Source organism: Leuciscus leuciscus (genome assembly GCF_965113295.1).
Source record: "Leuciscus leuciscus genome assembly, chromosome: 3".
Lineage (NCBI taxonomy): Eukaryota > Metazoa > Chordata > Actinopteri > Cypriniformes > Leuciscidae > Leuciscus > Leuciscus leuciscus.
Window position 1 is genome coordinate 17,800,898 of NC_138727.1, and position 21,908 is coordinate 17,822,805.

The following is a 21,908-nucleotide window of genomic DNA, read 5'->3' on the forward strand; positions in this document are numbered from 1 at the left end:
CCATTGTATGTTTTTTTGTGTGTGTATGTATGTGTGTGTTCAGTTACTGAAGACAACACAATAGAGTTCTGGCCTTTCCCCCCCCCAAATCCATAGACCTATAAATACATTATTCTAATCTATTTTACTTACTCAGTGTACTTTTTTTAGGCAAACAGTCTTGACTATCGCTGTGGTGTGTCTGATTCCATAATTTCCTATGCCCAAAACTAAACATCACCCCTCAGATTTAAAAGTTGTTGTGATGTAGTAGTGCAATGTATGGCATACATACAGGCCACCAGATGGCGCTGGTCTCTCTGAAGCCCTAGCGAGATGAAGAGAGGCAGACATGAAATCGTGTGAGAGAAGAGAGCTGTCATGAAGTACAGCTGGGGGATTTAAAGGGACTAGACTGCGTGCCCACGATCACACTTCACTGAGGTATTTCTAATCTATACACCGAACAGAGTACAGATGTGTTATGCGCACATAAGTAGCTTACTCTTGTTATTATTGGCTCAGAGAAGAACTTTGACAACGACACTAGTTGACATTTAATATAGTCACTCTAGCAGCTAATGAGCTAACTGTAAATAAACCTATCTGAGTACAGTAAACAATATAGTTTGAACGATAAAAATCATAACGCAGGGGGTTTACACTTCCTGCGACTGCATGCGACGAGATTGTATATGTATATTTCACCTTTATCTAGCTCGTCTTTTTCTGGTTTATGTTTTATCAGCAGATTATGGGAGTGGGCCTGCATTAAAACTCATTCTACTAGACGTTTGTAAATGACAGTCACAGGCTTGCTGCATTGTGCAGTCATATTGAATTAAGTGGTAAATAGGGCTGATTTAATGGCACAAATATGATTTAATGGTAAATTTCTTCAGAAATGAAGTATGCTGTAAATACACACTGCTTGAGGATATTTGTAGGTTTGACTGGCAGTGATGAAATCCTAGTCAGGTGGACCAAAATCATTGGATGAAAAATAATTAGAATGGCTATACAGTCAGTCATATGCTTGTAAGCTGTTAACACCCAAACTAGGTTGAACACAATATTTGTTCATGTTTTACTGCATGATCAGTATTGTGAAGGGGACGTCTAGTTGCAACACAGTGTGCTCTGCAGGTAGATCCTCTGGGAGGCTGGAGGGAGAGGTCAGGATGGCAGGTGTTGGGGAAAGTGCCCTGGCTAACCCTGCCTGTAAGATCATGACCTTCAGACCTACCATGGAGGAGTTTAAGGACTTCAACCAATACCTGGTGTACATGGAGTCTCAGGGAGCACATCGTGCTGGTCTGGCCAAGGTTGGTATGCTTGTATGTTTATGTATGTGATGGATAGTGAAAAGCTCACAGCTCTAATATATAATAATTATAATAATATAGTAAAAATAATAATGTCTAGGTTATATATATATATATATATATATATATATATATATATATATATATATATATATACACACACACAGTCAAACCAAAAATTATTCAGACACCAGATGTAAGTTTTGATATATTTTTTTACTAGTGGGGTGCAAGACACTATAGGCTAGTTCATTTATGTAAGCAAAATAAAGTAAACTGTGACATATTACACCTAAAGATTCTTCATAGAGTGGACTACCAGTAAAATGTATATAAAAAAAATTTCTTTAATTGCTAATGCAACCTTTTTACACCACAGACTGAAAAAAATTAAGCATTGCTTGGTAATTGGTTGACCTAAATTGGTATAATCTAATTGTGTACTTAAATTAAACAGCTGACAGCTATTCAACCTAATTCAATTGTGAGGCAGTGTAATAGAAGGATGAGCCAAAGCCAGTGAAATATCAGCTGATTTGATAACTCTGAGTTCTTGTCATATTTTATTTTCCATTTTCTAAACTATAGCAAATAAACTGTGATAATGTGAGAAATGTTGAAGGTTTGGTTTGACTATATATATATATATATATGTATATGTGTGTGTGTATATGTGTGTATGCGTGTGTGTGTGTGTGTGTGCATGCATTTTTGCCTAATTCTTACATTAGATCTTAATTATTTCCACAGGTAATTCCACCCAAGGGCTGGAAGCCACGTCGCAATTACGATGATATTGATGATTTTGTCATCCAAGCACCTATTCAGCAGATGGTAGCTGGCCAATCAGGACTCTTCACCCAGTACAACATCCAGAAGAAACCACTCACTGTGCAAGAATTCCGTAGACTGGCCAACAGTGACATGTAAGTGACAAACACAAAAATGCACATCTGGTTCAAAGTAGCATACTGTTATTCTACTCTTTTAAACACAGTAGGCGCATGCAGTATATATTCTTTGCAGAGTATGCACATTCTGTCAGTTTCTTTTTAAAGTGGTCAGCCATAACCTACATTTAGATATAAGACAGGTTGCTGTAGGTACCAGTTTTGTATTGTGCCACAAATTCCAATGTCATGAAATGGCATACAGTTTACAAACACCTCTAATTTGGTTCCTTGTTTTATTTATTGTTATGTGCTGGACTTCTAATGCACTCTGTAATGAGTTTTCTTTTAAATTATGGATTGACCTATATTCGTTAAGGCCATCTGGAGATGTGTGATTTACCTACTCAGGTACTGCACACCTCGCTACCTGAACTATGAAGACCTGGAGAGGAAATACTGGAAGAATCTCACTTTTGTCTCGCCCATCTATGGTGCTGATGTGAGCGGCACGCTCTATGATGAGGTGAGGATGCAGGTGGAGAACAGTTATTGTCCACTGAACGTCCAGCGTAACATGTGAATGGCATGTGGTTTATAACAAAGGATAAAGGCCCTTGCACACTGAGTCCGAAATTCGCGTTCGAAATTTTCGCACGTTACAAAATAAATACGACCTCACATTATGTCAATCACACTTGCACACTGCCTCCGAAACTTTCGTCCGTCGTTTTCCGCATCCGTAACAAGCATTTGAATGGTGTTTTGACAATTTAGAGCCACAGAATGATGGAATTTTCGGATTCAGTGTGCAAGGACCTTAACAGTGTGTTTGACTGGTTGCAGTTAAAAAAAATGAATTTCAAAAATAAGTACTGGTACTTTGCCACTAAATCGCTACAACCGCTATTATTACTAAATCACACTACAATAGTCTATTATGCTCTTACTACTGTTATTTTTATAAAATTATTTTAACATTATTAACAAGAAAAAGAGAAAATTGCAGTTTTTATTTTATTTATTTATTTTTTATTTCTGACTGGTTACTTGGATGATTACAAAAAAGCAAGTTTTAGCAACTTTTCGCAAAAGTGTGTTTAATTGAGAAATAGTTGAAAGCCTCATGCCATTGTGTTCATTTAATGTGTTACTATTATTATAAATATTTAAAATGGGAGTGTGTTCAATAGAATATTATTTGCTATTCATTCAGTTATTTTTTTGCTGTCATTGAAATTTTTATTGAGTATTGTGAAATTTCACTGCTTTGAAATATACCATGAATGATTATCATAATGAATTACCAGGATATGTACATGGTATTTTAATATAAATCTGAGGGATACAAATAAAAATATTTAAAAAAACACAAAAAAATTCGGAAATTAACATGCAACATATCCAAAAAGTCTGGGTAGTGCCATGTTACTTTCTTATTTGTGCTGTATACTGGTAAGGAGTTGACATACTGTTACTGCCCCTCTTATCTCAGGACATTGAAGAATGGAACATCGGGCACTTGAACTCAATCTTGGACGTAATCGAGGAGGACTGTGGTGTGTCCATTCAGGGAGTAAACACACCCTATCTGTACTTTGGCATGTGGAAGACCAGCTTCTCCTGGCACACAGAGGACATGGACCTCTACAGCATTAACTACCTGCACTTTGGCGAACCCAAATCCTGGTAGGGCTCGCTGTGGTTTTCTGTGTTTCTTCAGCATGCATAGATCTATTTGGACTTTTTTCTTCTTGTACCTCTCCTGAGGACCAGGAATTTTCCCATTTCTTAATAAATAAATAAATAAATATATAAATTTCACAGGTATGCCATCCCTCCAGAACACGGGAAGAGATTGGAGCGTCTTGCTATAGGTAAAAACTTTAAAGTAGAACTATAAAGTTGTCTTTTAAAGGAATGTGCTGCATATATACACTGTGTTGTACTGGGTGTGATAAATGTGTCTTTGTCCTTAGGTTTCTTTCCTAACAGCTTTAAAAGCTGTGAGGCGTTCCTGAGACACAAGATGACATTGATATCCCCCTCTGTACTAAAGAAATACAGCATACCATTTGATAAGGCAATCCACAGTCTTTTAGAATCAATTTACAACTATTTTAGTTTTTGCTGTGTCTCAGTTCTCCTTGTATGTCTTCACAATAAACTGATATATGTTTATAGATAACACAGGAAGCAGGGGAGTTTATGATCACATTTCCCTATGGTTACCACGCTGGCTTCAACCACGGCTTCAACTGTGCCGAATCCACCAATTTTGCCAGTCTCCGGTGGATTAATTATGGAAAAGTTGCTACGCAGGTACTAAGAAGCACATAAAAACGGTTGTTGCTGATGAAAATCTGGCAACTTCATGTTACTGTTCCCTTATCTTCAGCCAGTGAACATTTCACACTTTACTTTTGTGTCCTCTTGCAGTGTACATGCAGTAAGGACATGGTGAAGATTTCCATGGATCCGTTTGTCAGACGATTCCAGCCGGATCGCTATCAGGCTTGGACACAAGGCAAAGACTCCTGCTCATTGGATCACATCCTGGCCACACCCAGCACCACACCGGAGCTGCAGAGCTGGCTTCAGAGACGTCGCAGGAAAGCACCCTCCACCACAAGGTATTATCAGGGTTTCAACGAGGGTCACTATAGCTAGTATTAATGTATACTGCCGTCTTCTATGGTCAGTTTTCTCTTTCAGGTCAATTACAACAGTTTGAGCAAGAAATAAATCTGTTAATAGTCGGCATTAAACGGAGTTTGCCAAGGTCTTTTCTTCCCTATTGTAATGTAAATACGAGTGAAACGGCTTTTGGAATGAGTAAAAAAATGTAGGTGATTGAATCTATGTAAGTTGGGCGTTGCAAACTAAATGGAGGCAGATCTGAATGACAGTTTGCAGTCAGTTGTGGATTTTTATTCCCACGTTCCCCCGAGAAATACTGTACGTCATGAAGAGAGCAGATGCCATTTTGAGGGGGAGGGGAGGTTAACATTTTTGATAAATTGTGAATGAATTAAAAAAAATGTAATGATGTGCATGGATAAATCATTTATAATAAGGCAGCAGCTATTTGCACTAAGTGCAAACTTATATACTAAATTTAAACTTATATTTAATTTTTAAATTGATATTTAAAATGTAGCAAAAATGAAATAGAGATTGTCGAACTGTTTAAAGATTTGTGAGAGATTTAGAGCACAGAAGTTTCTGTCAAATAATTTAATTTGATTTAAATTTGATCAATTTAATTGTATTAAAAGACAATCTTGGACAGCATGTGAATCTTTTGTTGTTGTTTTTTTGTTGTATCTTTAATGCAGAGGTTAATCACTATAGAGATTTGTTTATGGTTATTTACTGACAGGCTCAATTAACAATCTTGGACAGCATGTGATTTTTGATTTTTTTGTTGTTGTTGTTTTGTATCAAGTCTCCATTATCCACGCACATGCTCCAAACGATTGAAGACTGTGGACACCGCTCCAGTGAAGGGAGGAAGTCGGAGGAGTAGAGGGGCAGATTTAACATCAAAAGACAAGGAAGAGGAAGACCCAGTGAAACGCCAAAAAGAATCGCAGTTCCCAACTGAATTAAAAGGCTAGTATCTCTATTACTTTTGTAAGTTCACAATACATTCCTCAAATACACAAAGCCTAGCAGTTTGCATTTGTTCTCTGATTCAGTAATACATGTAGATAAATGTGCATTTTTATTTTCTGTGGTATTGATTCTTGAATATAATCTATGATCTGTTAACAGTCACATTAAGGACAGATACCGTTTGTGTTCGACAGTATCAGTATAGGAAGTCCTAGTTATCACAACACCACATTTTTACAGAATTCAAATGAATACTTGTGATCTGTGTTTCATCACATTCTCTTCTGTTACAGGCATGTCAAAAAAAGAACAAAAATAGTCCAAAATTCTCTAAATTATTTGATTTCTTCTTAAAATGAAATTTACACTCCCGTTCAAAAGTTTGGGGTCAGCAAGATAATAAAAACAAAAAAAAATTATACTTTTATTCAATAAGTATGCATTAAATTGATCAAAAGTGACAGTAAAGTTATTTATAATATCACAAAAGATTTCTCTATCAAATAAATGCTTTTCTTTGGAACTTTCTATCCATCGAAGATTTCTGAAAAATAATGTTTCACAGTTTCAACTTTGATAATAATTAGAAATGTTACTTCATCACCAAATCAGCATATTAAAATAATTTCTGAAGGATCATGTGACACTGAAGACTGGAATAATGGCTGCTGAAATTTCTGTTTTGCCATCATTAAAATAGAAAAGAGTTTTTAAATAGTTCACAATATTACTGTTTTTTTACTGTATTTTTTATCAAATAAATGCAGCCTTGGTGAACACATGAGACTAAAAGAGAAGAAAACATTAGAAAAATCTCCAAACTTTTTAACAGTAGTGTGCGTGCAAAACCTACATGTCTGTGTATATCTAAAAAAAAAACTGTTTTATTGTTTCATGACACTTGTTTTGTCTTTTTAGGGCTCACTGGTCCATGTCGACAAATGTGTGTTGTTAAAGTAACAAGAGTGGAGAGTGACTTGCTGGCCCACTCTACCTCACAAGTCAAAGATGCTTCACCTGAGCGACTCTCGACTTCTCCACTCACCTCCACATCCAGTCTGAGTAACCCTGATTCAGGTCATGCAAGCTCCCAGACGTCTGTAAATTTGGATGAAGGTCGAGTAACCACAAACACAGTCTCCACCGCAAAGCCTGGGCCTGAACCAACCTCAGAGAGTGACATCCCTGTGGATGTGACTCTGGACTCAGAAAGAACTGCTGAAAGTCCTAATCAAACAGACTGTGAATCTGTCTCAGGAATAAGTGCACCTTCTGTTCCTGTGACCCATTCACAGAGGCGTAGCTCTACTGGTGCTGCTGTTTTATTTTCGGAAAGTGATTCCCAACAGGCTAAAATTGAAATGGAAGAGACGGTCGCCGATATCTTGTCTGAGAGCAGCATCGATTACGGCACATCAGCACTTTACAAGGAGCAAAGCTCGATCCGTCTACACTCTACTCTTCGGGATTCAGAAACCTTGGAGAACAGAACAAACTTTGAAATCCAGACTGCCCCTTTTTGTGAAATGCCTCTTCTAATGCCTGAGCTCACAGATGAGAGAGTCAATCCTCACTCTCTCGCACCTGAAATGCCCTCGCTGACTCTCGCTGTACGACCCGACACCGCAAATCACCGACCTCACAGTCCGAGCAGTACTGTACCTGTTCTCCTTCTGGAAAAATCACACGCACCTCCTGTTATAACAGATGATATGGGGACTTGTTCTGAAAAAGCTTGTCCCAATTGGCCAATTGTACCCCAAGAAGGTGTGAGCCAATCGTTCAATAACTCGATCTCAGACACCTTTATAGCAAAACCAGCATCTCCTTCTATGGTGTCACAGTGGGAGCCACCAGAGGAGTCCAAACAGGAAGGACATAAACACACATGCCCATCCACAGACCAGAACACTCAACATGCGTCAATTTCGCAGTTTAAAATCACTACTCACAGTATTTTACAACGTCCTACAGTAGCAGACATGGATTTTATAGATGCCCACAACTCTAATAACTCAGCAGAAGGAGGGGACAAACAAACTTCTAGTTCTCTTGAAGAGCAGTCCAGCTCTCTCACATCCTCCCATGGCCCCTTCGTGGAGTCCAAACCCTTCACCATTTGGAAAAACCTCAGCTCCCAGAATCCTGCAGTGCTAATTGAGAGCTTGCAGCCCGAGTTGGTAATGGGTCTTACCACAGGTGTAAACAGTCTCACAGAATATTCCCATGACTCTCTGCCCTACACCATGTGGTCTGAATCAGGGTGCCAACAAGAAAAGTTCCCAGATTCTCCAAACTCTTCACCATACACCCAGACCTGGACCAACCTGGAGCCCATTCCCATGCAGTGCTCTGGTGCAGACGTTGCTCTAAACACCCCTATAGATCTCAAGCAGCAGAACGTCGAGATACCAGCTGTAGCTTGTGTGCTCGGTGAGCAGACAGGCTCTCAGGAAACTCAGGAGGAAGAGTTTAAAGGGCAAGAGTATTACGAAGGTGTGAAGTCAGAGCATGATGGGTCTGTGAGCGACTCTGATTCGTGTGAATCGGGAGATAAGGGTGCGGACAGCAGCAGTGAATCCAGTGAGGAGAATGCCATGAGTGACCCTGAGTATGTGGAAACGGGCCTGGAGCCAGGGGAAGTCTGTACAGTGAGTTCTGGTGCTACACCATGACAAGCAGTACATCCTGTATTCTTCAGTATTTTGTTCTGAGCTTCTGTCCCAAACAACATCGACCACAGTGACGAGACATTTTGCTAACTTTTGTTGTTGTTTGTGTATATTTTATTATTTATGTTATACAGTAGTCAATATTTTTTATATATATATACAGTAGTCAACACTTGAAGTGGATCAAAACCTTTCATCAAAGTTATACATGAATTTTGAACAATACCCGTTCTTGTCTTAGGACAACTTTGAACTTTTTTGATCCACTTCAATTGTTGACTACTGTATATAGGCTATGTGTAATATTTTATATATATATTTATTATTATTATTATATTTTTTTTTTTTTGGAAACGTATATATTTTCAGAATACTCTCGACCTCTTACATTGCTATAAAAAAAAAAATTTTGTAGCAATGCAAGTCTTTACTGTGTCTTTTGAGCAATGTAATGCATCCTTGCTAATTTATTAAAAGTATTAATTTTATTGTCCCCAAACTTTTGAATGGTAATGTATATTAATTTGCTGTGAATCCAGTGATTTTGTTTTTGTGAGAACATTTTCTCTACTCATACATCAGAACACTTATTTAATTACTGTTCACACCTTCATGCCTTGTAAACAAAGCTTTACAGTGCCAAAGCATTAATGGTAACACTTTACAATACGGTTTCATTATTTAACATGAACTATGAATGAACAATACTTCTACAGCATTTATTAATCTTAGTTAATATTAACTTCAACATTTACTAATACATTATTAAAATCAGAAGTTGTATTTGTTAACATTAGTTAATGCACTGTGAACTAACATGAACAATTTTAATTAATGAATACTGTAACAAATGTATTGCTCATTGTTAGTTCATGTTAGTTGATACATTTACTAATGTTAACTAATGAACTTTATTGTAAAGTGTTACCGCATTAATAAATGTGCACATACTGTATATACACATGCACAATAAAGGTAGCAACAGTATTTTCGGAAAGTGTATGGTCTCTTTCACTGACCTCCTCTTTGTCTCTCTCTTTTTTTGCTCTCATAGTATCACATGCAAACTGTTAAGAAGACTACCAAGAGTTGGCGTCACCCCCTCAGAAAGCCCACTGCAAGAGCAGTTCCCAGTGCTGTGAAACAGCAGGCTGCCAGTGATGATGGTGGATGTTTAACCACTTTTACTTTATTATGAGCAAAAAATAGCTTACAATTATGGATGAAAAAAATAAAAAAAGTAACAAAAATGTTATTCTGATTTATAACATATTGTAATGGTTTTAAAAATGTAAGTACCATTTATTAAACTGCATGTTGTCATAGGACAGAATTACACTAATAATGCGTTGTTGCATTCTGTTTGTGGTATTTTTAATGATTCATCTATGTACACCAGGCAAGCAGACTGATGTCTTGGCTGTTGTGTCCCGCTGCTTTTCAGCATCTCACTCCATGCATGCATGCACTTTTAAAAAGCTGTGTCAAGTTAAAGAATTAGAATACTAAATGAAATTTTCAGCCCTAGAGTAAATATTTATTTGTGTGTGTGTCTCAGAGACTGTAGAGGAGTGTGAAACTAAAGAAGAGGAGCCAGAAACTGAGGAATGGGCAAAGCCTTTAGTGCATCTGTGGCAACAGAGAAAAGCTCATCTTCAATATGAACGAGAATACAACACAGCTGCAGCTCAAACTGCTCCTCACTGTGCTGTCTGCACCCTTTTCATGCCATACTATCAGGTAACTTATGGAGACTAATCTGGTTGTGTATATGTGCTATGTGATGCAAAAACATTTATTTCAAACTCTTGTTTTTTCTCACAGCCTGAGAATTTAGAGGAAAGAAGGCATGATGTCTTGATGAATCCTGCCACAGAGTCTCAGGGGTCATGTTCACAGGTGGCAGGCTTGAGATCGCGACCTCTGATCCCTGAAATTTGCTTTGCATACCAGGAGGGCCCATGCCCTTCGAACACACTACTGGAGGAGGATGGATCCAGTCCTCTTGTGGCCTGCAACAGTTGCTGTGTTCAAGTTCATGCCAGTACGTCACTGAGATCACTTAACAACACAATTAACAACTGAAAAAGCCCCAAATATCATGATCCTCTGGCAAGGGAAACCTGGACTTTATCAAATATAATTAATTATTAAATAATATAAAACCATTCAAAAGTTTAGGGTCTGTAAGTTATTTTTTTATTTTTCCTTTTTTTTTAAAGAAGTCTCTGGTGTTCAAAATACAGTAAAAACAGCAATATTGTGAAATAGTACAATTTAAAATAACTGTTTTCAATTTTAATATATATATATAATTATTCCTGAGATGCAACTCTGAATTTTCAGCAGCCATTATTCCAGTCTTCAGTGTCACATGATCCTTCAGAAATCATTCTATTTGCTGATTTAGTTCTCAAGAAACAGCTGTGCTACTTAATATTTTTGTGATGATATATTAATGTTTTCAGGATTCTTTGATGAAAGAAAGTAAAAAACAGCATGTTTTTGACATAGCAATGTTCTGTATTAATGTAATAGTCTTTACTGCCTCTTCTGAACAGTTTACTCCATCCTTGCTGAATAAAAGTATTAATTTCTTTAAAAAAAAATTAATGGTAGCTTTTATAATTTATTTAATTTGTAAGTTATAAATATTAAATTATGAAATATTAATTCCGTGTATAAAGACCCATTCATACCATGCATACTATATACATTTTTCATTCATTTATATTTGTTTTATTTGATTTTGATTTTAATCATGATTAAAAAACTGCTATTTATGAAATTAAATAATTGGCTTTTATATAGCTAATTTATTATATTATCTTTAACTCTACTTTGTATTAAATGGATGTTTATATTTTTCTGCTCACTTCTAGAGTAATGTTAGATATATAAACTGTAAGAGAAACATTTTTACTTCAATTCCATTTTTTTTTGTACCATGGTTTAGGGCTGTTAGTAGAATAAAGTAATTGAATTCATCTCGTGATCTAAATTCTGACATTTTTGAAAGCAGAATTATGTATGTGTGTTAAATAAATTATTGTGTTAAATTTAATAATTAATATCTTAAGCATACACATTAACTTTGACAACCTTAAAAAATGCATGTTGTAAAAAAAATAGTTTGGCATAGTAGAGAATGTAAACGTTTGATTGGTCCATAGGTTGCTACGGTGTTTCTATTCATGATGTTGGCCCAGTGTGGACATGTGACCGATGTGTGAGCGGAGACCTGGCAGCTGTAAGTAATCATGCAGTCAGTCAACATTTACTGTATCAGTATCATTTATTGACTACTTGTATGTTTTGCTTGCCTTTGTTAAATTATGGCTGATATCTTATATCTGTTTTGTGTGTGTTTTATACCAGGGATGCTGTTTGTGTAACCTGAGGGGAGGTGCTTTAAAGAGAACCTCAGATGACAGGTAAGCTCCCTTATTCAGATCCCTTAATACTAATATATTACTAATATAATGATTCTCAATGATTCATGTCAGCAGCCATGTCACCCTGTAGCCCAAGACTGGTTGCCCACTGAAGCTAAGCAGGGTTGAGCCTGGTTAGTACCTGGATGGGAGACCTCCTGAGAAAAAACCAGGTTGCTGCTGGAAGAGCAGCAGGGGGTGCTCACCCTGTGGTCTGTGTGGGTCCTAATGCCCCAGTATAGTGACGGGGACACTATACTGTCAAAGAGCACCGTCCTTCGGATGAGACGTTAAACCGAGGTCCTGACTCTCTGTGGTCATTAAAAATCCCAGGATGTCTTTCGAAAGAGTAGGGGTGTAACCCCGGCATCCTGGCCAAATTTGCCCAGTGGCCTCTGTCCATCATGGCCTCCTAATCATCCCCATATACTGATTGGCTTCATCACTGTCTCCTCTCCACCAGTAAGCTGGTGTGTGGTGGGCGTTCTGGCGCAATATGGCTGCCGTCGCATCATCCAAGTGGATGCTGCACATTGGTGGTGGTTGAGGAGATTCCCCCCTTCTATGTAAAGCGCTTTGAGTGCAGAGAAAAGCGCTATATAAATGTAATGAATTATAATATAGTAATTATAGTGTTGTATTAAATACTAGACAGAGCAGAAGACTCAGTATGCTTTTTACACACATCCTCCAGTTTTTAAAATATACATTATAAGCAAATACAAGTTCAGCAAAGCCAGTGTTCTTAGATATTAGTGAATGAGTCAAGCGGCTCATGAATTATACATGTTGTAGGTGGGCCCATGTGATGTGTGCTGTGGGTCTCCCTGAGGTGAAGTTCATAGATGTGGTGAAGAGAGCTCCTATTGACATCAGTGCCATACCTGTACAGAGATATAAACTGGTGAGTAATAAACACACACACTTTTGTTTCACTATATTAGTGAGGACATTGCATAAACTTCCATTGATTTTATATCAGGTTAATGATATCTTCTATCACCTAAACAACCCCTATCCTTAAACCTACCAAGCACAGAAACATGTGCAAAACACTAGATTTAAATAAAAACATGTTTTGGCCAATTTATAAGCCTTTTTAAACTAGTGAGGACCAGTAAAATGTCGTTTGTCATAATATTTCACTATGTGAGTTAGGACATTTGGCTCTCACAAGTATAGCTAACCTGTTGAGGTTGAACGATTTCAGATTTTTAAAAGTTGACATTTATGTGATTAAAGTCGAGTCGACGTTGACCTGTCGCTGATAACGTCATTAATGAACAAATAAGCCTGAACCATGGCAATGGCATATGACACAGTGCTGCCCACAAGGCTATTGCTTCTACATAACAACTTATTTTTTATCAGTTCTTTTGTCATTGGGCCGTTATATTTCTCAATGATTCAGCTTGTTTTTAATCGGACACAGATAAAGTATCACAGTAAAGATTACATTTATATGAATGCATTAGTGCATGTGTGGGTTTTAGTTGCTAAGAAATATATGCAAGAACTTTTCAGTTTCTAAGCTATTTTATTAATTAATCACAAAACAGTGTTGACAATACATTTCTGAATGTTTCTGTGTGCGTGTGATGTGTGCAGAGCATTAGTTTAAAACTGTGACTTACGAGTGCAATAAGCTGTTTAAAATGACCAATTTTGAGCATCCAGATGATATAATCAGACATATCTTGTGGAGTGCTCTTGGAGTATGCATTTATTTGTCATCTGAACTGTTGGAAATGGAGCGTAAAAGCATAGGGTTTACCAGGAAAAAAACACACACACACACACACACACACACACACACACACACACACACACACACACACACACCGCACACACACACACACACACACACACACACACACACACACACACACACACACACACACACTCATAGACAGTAGAAACAGTAAAATAAAGTGCAAATGGGTCTTAATGGCCCATAAGAGCTGAGAAATGAAATGTCTCTTGGAACAACAGTGTAGAACTAAAGCTAAAATGAATGTTGGCAACTTTAGGTAACTTACGTAACGCCGGTTCTCTGATAACAGAAGTGAGGTATCTCACAATGTGTAACACCTCTGGCGTGACTAATCCTGGAAGCACCAATTACACCATGTCTGTTAGTTGGCAGACCAATCATGACAGTGATGCGTGAGTCCTGCCTCCCTAGTATATATCACTGCTAGCGGTCCCCACTTCATTCTCAGCATATCTCTTCTCCATGCAACTGCAAGGAGGGAAGTGTGGTGAGATACTGTTGTCAGAGAATCTGGGGTTACATAGGAGCTTTAAATCAATACTATCTATTAGGGCTGCACAATTAATCGCACTAAAACCGCACACGATTTGGCAAAGGTTGCGATTATTTTATGCGCAAGCTTGTCAGTGCAACACGGCTGATCGGTAGTAAATGCTGCTCCATCTGAACACCAGAGGGTGCTCTCGTGCAGACATACCAAATATGCCCTGCCACAGAAGTAGATAATGCCCGTTTTTCCAGGAAATCCCTATTGCTGTAGCTGAGTAAACAGGAGATTGAAATGATTGATTGATTAAACTTGACCAATAAACACACAACTGCCTTATTCTGTGTAAGAAGCCACATCATCTCACAAAAGAATGCTCAATTGTTGTTATGGAGTGAGTTTGGAGTAAAAGCATGTTATTAAATGTCTTTTGTTGGACAAGAGGTTATTAAATGCTTCTCATGTTTGGAAAGCTGTTTGATGTGTGTTGCTTTTTCAAATGCACGTTATGAGTGATTCAAACTCACAGTGCTTTCAGATGGAGCAGCGTTTACAGAGCCGCACATCAATGACAAGCTGCGCATACAAAATAATCGCAGCATTTGCGATTTCAAATTCGCGATAAGCCATCTTGATTTAAGTGCGATTACATGGAAATTGTAATTAATCGTGCAGCCCTACTATCTACATCAGGGTATCTCAAACTCGGTCCTGGAGGGCCACTGTCCTGCACAGTTTAGCTCCAACCCTGATCAAACACACCTGAGCAAGCTAATCAATGTCTTCAGGATCACTAGAAACTTTTGATCAGGGTTGGAGCTAAACTGTGCAGGACAGTGGCCCTCCAGGACCGAGTTTGAGAAACCCTGATCTACAGGCTCAAAAGAGGGCTGAGATAGTGCATTAAAGGGATACTTCACCGTTTTTTCATATTAAACTATGTTATTCCCTTAACTAAGACGAGTTGATACATACCTCTATCGTCTCAGTGCGTGCACTAAATCCCTCTGTCTTGCGGCGAAACTTTGTTAGCCCAGTTCATTTAATATGGGCCAAGCAGAGAAGCTACCAAACACCTCCACGTTTTCCCTATTTAAATACAGTTACTCGCGAAGTGTAACTCGACCTAGGACGGTGACACAAAACAAAACGTTGCGCTTTTCTAAGCGTGTAAAATGGATAACTATTTTGTATGGCGGAATACCATAGCAAGTGCTTGTAAGCACTTCGACTTGGCGTAGTAATATCTTCACTCGTGAAAAATCCTCTCACCGGCCCCCGCTCCCTCTAGTGAAGATATTACTGCGCCAAGTCGAAGTGCTTACAAGCACTTGCTATGGTATTCCGCCATACAAAATAGTTATCCATTTTACACGCTTAGAAAAGCGCAACGTTTTGTTTTGTGTCACCGTCCTAGGTCGAGTTACACTTCGCGAGTAACTGTATTTAAATAGGGAAAACGTGGAGGTGTTTGGTATCTTCTCTGCTTGGCCCATATTAAATGAACTGGGCTAACAAAGTTTCGCCGCAAGACAGAGGGATTTAGTGCACGCACTGAGACGATAGAGGTATGTATCAACTCGTCTTAGTTAAGGGAATAACATAGTTTAATATGAAAAAACGGTGAAGTATCCCTTTAAGGATCACAGACAGATCCCACAGCAGAATAGGTGAAACATTGAAACCTTGTTCAAGAGCTGTGCACCTCTCGAGCAGGTGTTGACCTATGATGTTCCTGTCAGTCCCCACATGGCACGCAGAAATTGCGGCAAGATAAACTTTAAGTTGAAAAGGCTGTCCTTATCCAAAAGTTCCTGCAGAAAACATAACACATCCACAACGTAACAGAGAAAAGTAACAATGTGTCTGTGTGCAGTGTGCACACAATCACTCAAACACATTCCATTTCTGATCATATGCAGAGCGCGTTGAAGCCGCTCTCACATTCTGAATAATCTCAATCACCCTTGAAGGCAACCTCCATCCTTCTTTCCTAAGTCGCTCTGTTGACGCATATTTTTTTGTCACTGCAGCACTGAAAAGGGATTTCAGCTCCACAGGGGCATCAAGGAACTCCCTCTCCGACAAGCCTAACAGACCCAATCCAGGGCTCTTTCACCCACCACGGCCAAGCCTATGCTTCGGCCGCAGCTTTGGACTTCTCCCCTAGATGAGCGCAGCAGGTTGAGATCTGTAATGACACAGATCTCTTCCCACAACACTGAATCTGGTGACCCAGCATCAATCTGCCTCCCCATCTCCACCATGAGTTCAGCTTGATATTCTGTGAGCAGTGAGGTGGCATTCAAGGCTCTCACAACCAGGGCAGAGGAGTAATACATTTTTTAAAAAGAGAGGCAGACAGCCACTCTGTCTGTCCTGGCAGTGAAGGGGAGGCGGAGGATAGGGCTGCACGGCGATTGGTTGGTGGAGGTGACTTGCCACACTTGCTATTACTTGGTTGGACATCCCACACGTCCAGCCAGGAGAAACCTTTAACTGGCACCCTATGTGAGAAGGGTTTGTCCCAGAAATGTCACATCTCTGCGACGCATGCTGGGATGGCTGGAATCCTCTGCTTGACCAAATCCATCTCCGCACCCTGGCCTTCTTGCTTCTTGCCTTTGATGGCCAGTCGAAAGAGTGTTTAGCAGCCGCTCTCTTACACATCTCAATAAGATACAATTCTCCTGGTATGGGGAGGGGGACTCATCCATGGCACAGCCAGGCCTAGTAGAAAGATTAGGAGGGAGGATAACATCCTCTTCCAAGAGACGAGCAATCGCCTCATCATCATCCTCTTTGTCCCCCTCAAAGAGGGGAGGAAGTTCAGGAGAAGTTCAGGAGAGATCTCATCCATCAACTCTCTCCAGCTGCACCGGGGCTGAGGAGAAGCCTCATCTAACTCCGGGGGAGGCGCAGAAAACCTCAGGTCCCCTTTAAGGACTCATACACGATGCTCTAAAACCCTTGATGGGAAGTGAGAGTGGTGCAGGCAGCACTCGGGATTAGCGAGCACAGCCTGTCCGTGTCTAACTCCCAAACACGCTATGCACATAGGGTGAGAGTTCTTAGAAGTAATCATAGACCTGCACAAATGGGCAAGAGGGATCTTTCCCTTTCACTGTGCTGCTGGATGGGCTTGCAGTCATCATAATCGAGATCCAAACACCAGGGAATTAACAGGTTCACACAATGTGTCTCTCGATATCGGATCTTATTGGCAATTATTCTCGTAATGCGGCAGGATTGGCCAATCCTTCACACCACTTAACGTGAGGGAATAACTGAGAAAAACCTTTCCGGAAATCTGCTGAGAATATCTTCCAAAATAAGATCTTGATGGGGAAGAGAACAAGAATGAAGTGGGGACCGCTAGCAGCGATATATATTAGGGAGGTGGGACTCCCGCATCACTGTTGTGATTGGTCTGTCAACTGACAGACGTGGTGTAATGGGTGCTTCCAGGATTAGTCACACCCTGGGCATTTCCCATAGAGAGATAACAAATGTTTGAAAGATAATATTTTCCTCTACAGTTTCTGAGACATACACAAATAAATATTTACTCCAGGGTTGTCAATTTAACATGTTAATTAAGTGCATCTCTGTATGGTCCCATTAGTTAGTGTTAGTTAATGCTTTAACATTTAACTAACAATGAGCAATACATTTGCTACAGTATTTATTAATTTTGATAACGTTAGTTAACACAAATACAACTGTTCATTGGTTGTTCATGTTAGCTCAGGTCCATTTAATAATATTGACAGATACAACTTTTAATTTTAATAATGTATTAGTAAATCTGAGGATCTAGGATCGCCTAGACACGACCACACAACGCATGTAGTAGTCAGCCGGATACGGGCCGTATCCTTTTTCCACCTTTGTTGCCTTTGGCTTGGCTTGCTTAGTTGGGGACATTAAATTTTACATTAAATTTAATATTCAACAATAATATTAGTCTGCCTGCATTGACACTATTATACAAGAACTGAACTGAGCTGGTCGATGACATCGCGGTTTACTCCAGAGCGGCTATATATATATATTTAAATGAACTAAATAACTTTTTTTTAAACAAAAATGAAACATCACTGAACTTACTTAAGCTGGACTGTGACACTATTTTCTTCTGGAAACAAACTTTTTTGCATTATTTTTCTGTTATCTCTGTAAAGCTGCTTTGAAACAATCTGTATTGTAAAGAGTGCTATATAAATAAATTTGACTTGACTTGACTAAAGTAACATTACCAGGCAGGTACTAAGATTAATAAATGCTTTAGAAGTATTGTTCATTGTTATTACATGGTAACTAATGTAGTTATCTAATGTTAACCAATGAAACCTTATTGAAAGTGTTACCTGAATGTTTCTTACACTGCTCTTTCAATGATTCGACTAAGTCTTGGCATTCTTTAATGTGTTATGTTATGTGTTCTCTCTCGTTCTCTCTCTTCTCTTTCTTTCTCTTTGTAGAAGTGTATATATTGCCGTAACAGGATACAAAAGCTATCTGGAGCATGTATTCAGTGCTCATGTGGCCGTTGCCCCACCTCTTTCCATGTCACCTGTGCACACGCTGCTGGAGTGCCCATGGAGCCTGATGATTGGCCATATGTGGTTTTTATCACCTGTCACAGACACCAGTCACGGAGCTCCAGTGCTGTGAGTACACTCACAGCCTCAATACTTCCGAGCAATTCAGAGAATATCTTTACAATTTCAAGTTAAAAATAAAATGTCAAATGTTCTACTTTATTTTTCTACTATCGGTATGTACATACATGGTATAGTGTTTAGTTCACCCAAAAATGAAAATTATGTTATCCATTGCTCTCCCTCATGTAATTCCAAACCCATTATACTTTTGTTCCTGTTCGAACTAGAAATGAGATATTTTTTAATAAAACCTCCATTAACAGTCCATGTAACCAAAACGTTCATGCTTCAAAAACTTCATAAAAACATGTAAATGGAATCTACATGAATCAAGCGTCTAATCCAAGTGTTCTGAAGGCATGACAACTTTATGTGATGGATAGATTTTATTTAGGCTTTTAGTTTACTCGCATATAAACATTGATCATCACACATACATAGAGCACATTAGGGCTGTCACTTTTTATTCGATATTCGAATATGCATTCGAACATGACGTGAAATATCCGGTTTTTAAAGTGCCATGTGTAGCGCATTTTTTACAGTCTATGATTAGACCGTTTGTTTTTTATTTTATTTTTTGCCATCTCATCCAGTCGCGGGTGCTCTAAACGTATTGTAGCGTACGCCCATGACCAAATCAAGCGAATAATGGCTTGGCTCGTAGATATTCGAATATATTCGAATACATTGCTTGATATTTGATACCCGTTCGATTTAGATTTTTCTCAAAAGTGACAGCTCTAGAGAACATTAAATATGATAAAGCTCAAACGTGCTTGATTGACACGTGAACTAATGAAGTTTGTTCTTGCGTGTAATGCAAGAATGTTCAAGCTTCTGCAAGAAACAGTGAGATTTATTCTTGCATGTCAACCAAGTACGGTTGAGCTCTTCCATTTATAAATATTTTTTTTTTTTATAAATAAACAAATTAATACAGAAAAAACTGTCACATAATTGACCCTTTAACGTCAAGATTTTTTTTTTGTCCCCTCAGAAATTGAAAGTTAGCAGAAGTGAATTAGAAGTGGGCCAGACAGTGATCTCCAAACACAAGAATCTTCGTTACTACAGCTCACGTGTTACCCAGGTCACGGCCCAAACATTCTATGAAGTCATGTTTGATGATGGCTCATTCAGCAATGATACATTCCCTGAAGACATTGTAGTGAGTGTTTCTATCACTGCTAGCCAGTAGTTGTTCTAATGAATAATCTGTGGCATGTTTTCATTGAACTGATGAATGCAAACTTAAATATACAAAATATAAGCTTACAAAGTTGTCAGCCTCTTATTTTTCACAGAAAATTCTCATGCGTTGGTAAGAATGAGCCCAATATTTCTAGTTTTCAATCCCGGCGTCTGAGTGGAATCTATTCTCTTTCACCCTGCAGAGCAGAGATTGTACCCAGCTTGGACCTCCTGAAGTGGGGGAGGCTGTTCAGGTGAAGTGGCCCGATGGACTTTTTTATGGAGCCAAGTACCTTGGCTCTAACACTTCATATATGTACCAGGTACACACACACATACTCTCACATGTATTCTCTCAGGTACGGCTGCTTTACTACAGTACCTCTCTAATCATTCATTGTATATCCTGTGTTCTTGTAGGTGGAATTTGAAGATGGATCCCAAGTATTGGCGAAGAGAGAGGACATTTATACACTGGATGAAGACCTGCCCAAAAAAGTCAAAGGTCGTTTGGTGAGTTCTCACTTACTGAACTCTTTCTTTAAAGGGTCACTTCACCCAAAAATAAAAATTCTGTCAAAATTGAATCACACGCATGTTGTTTCAAACCCACAAGACTTCTGTTCATCTTCGGAACACATCAAGAACTGGATTAAACCTCTCGATTTATATGGATTACTTTTATGGATGATATCCTTTTTGAAGCTTGACATTTTGTTGACTTTCATTGGGTGGACAAAACTAATGAGAAAATATTAAAATATTGTCCTGTTCTGTTTTTCTTCATGAATGATGTTTTGATGTGTTTGTTTCACCCCTTTACAGTCCACGGCATCCAGCATGCGTTTCCAAGATGCATTCTTTACCACACAAGGTGAAAGGAAAAGGAGACGCACTCCAAATTCTCGGTTCCAGACGGATTATATCGCCCATATCAGCCCTCGAACCTTCGCCAGGATCTCAGAAACGCACAGCAAAGCCAACTAAAAGATGAATGGAGTTAAAAGAGCCCTTTAATTACAAGGGGCTGTTTTCAATTGGGCTTGAAGATTGTACATCAGTGAGATCATGATTTTTAAACGTGGCAGAAATACTGTGGTCTCATAAGTCAGGGACAAGAATGTTTTTCTAAATTAGAAGTTTTTCCTGTTATATTTCAGAGGTTTTTCTTGCCTCAAATGGTATTCTGTAGCATCGTAATCATGTAATTTCCTCCCCAACACTGCTGAGACTAATTTCACCCGCATGCTTGGTTTGTAAATGATTTGTCTTGTCATGCACCATTCCATCACTGAAACATTTAGCGTTGAGCTTAAATGGTATAAATGGCAAATAAAAAAAAAAGTTGCTACTGATGTCCAGCAAAGCACATGTCACCTTTTACTTATAGTCATGATTTCATTATTTATTCGGGGGTTAATTCTTTCTTTTCTATGTGGTGCTTACAGCTGTTGACAAAAATTAAAGATGTTTGATTTGTGGTCTGTGCCTTGACCTCAGTTGATGAAACGCTTCACACTTTGCTTTAAAAAAATATATATATAGCTGATACATAGATAGGGATTTATACTTATTTATTAAATATAACTTGCAAGAGCAACAGAAACATAAATAGTAGTTTTAAACAATCACAATCTGATCTTAACCAGTTCAAAGACAGAAGTGGAAGCAGGACCACAATTTTAGTTTTTGATGGTGAAAAAAAAAATGATGGCTGAAAATCTCACGTTATTTAACGCAGTAAGGTGTAGTTGAACTTGATCAAGAGTGAGCACGAGCGCTGCGAGATACGAGATGCTCACACAAAACATACGGAGTGACAAAAATGTCATACTTTTTTAAAAGGCGCAGCACATATTCATATAAAC

General features: G+C 38.6%; 1 protein-coding gene across 4 annotated transcripts; it reads left to right on the forward strand.

Moving 5' to 3' along the window:
• The first annotated feature begins 309 nt into the window (after positions 1 to 309).
• kdm4c (lysine (K)-specific demethylase 4C) lies at positions 310 to 21,521 on the forward strand. 4 transcript variants are annotated; one of them, XM_082164577.1, is made up of 22 exons: positions 310 to 423; positions 1,126 to 1,304; positions 2,055 to 2,230; positions 2,606 to 2,720; positions 3,690 to 3,883; positions 4,022 to 4,071; positions 4,174 to 4,277; positions 4,379 to 4,516; positions 4,634 to 4,827; positions 5,643 to 5,809; positions 6,731 to 8,463; positions 9,539 to 9,650; positions 10,043 to 10,224; positions 10,309 to 10,528; positions 11,658 to 11,734; positions 11,863 to 11,918; positions 12,714 to 12,822; positions 18,664 to 18,852; positions 19,847 to 20,017; positions 20,244 to 20,363; positions 20,461 to 20,553; positions 20,866 to 21,521. In XM_082164577.1, exons 2-22 carry the CDS (start codon positions 1,161 to 1,163, stop codon positions 21,025 to 21,027), a joined length of 4,506 nt encoding a protein of 1,501 aa, XP_082020703.1. In that variant the 5' UTR covers positions 310 to 423; positions 1,126 to 1,160; the 3' UTR covers positions 21,028 to 21,521. The 4 variants fall into 4 exon arrangements, with proteins under 4 accessions (XP_082020703.1, XP_082020705.1, XP_082020704.1 ...); XM_082164578.1 differs by having other exon boundaries at positions 326 to 423; positions 1,082 to 1,304; XM_082164579.1 differs by lacking the exon at positions 19,847 to 20,017.
• The last annotated feature ends 387 nt before the right edge of the window (positions 21,522 to 21,908 follow it).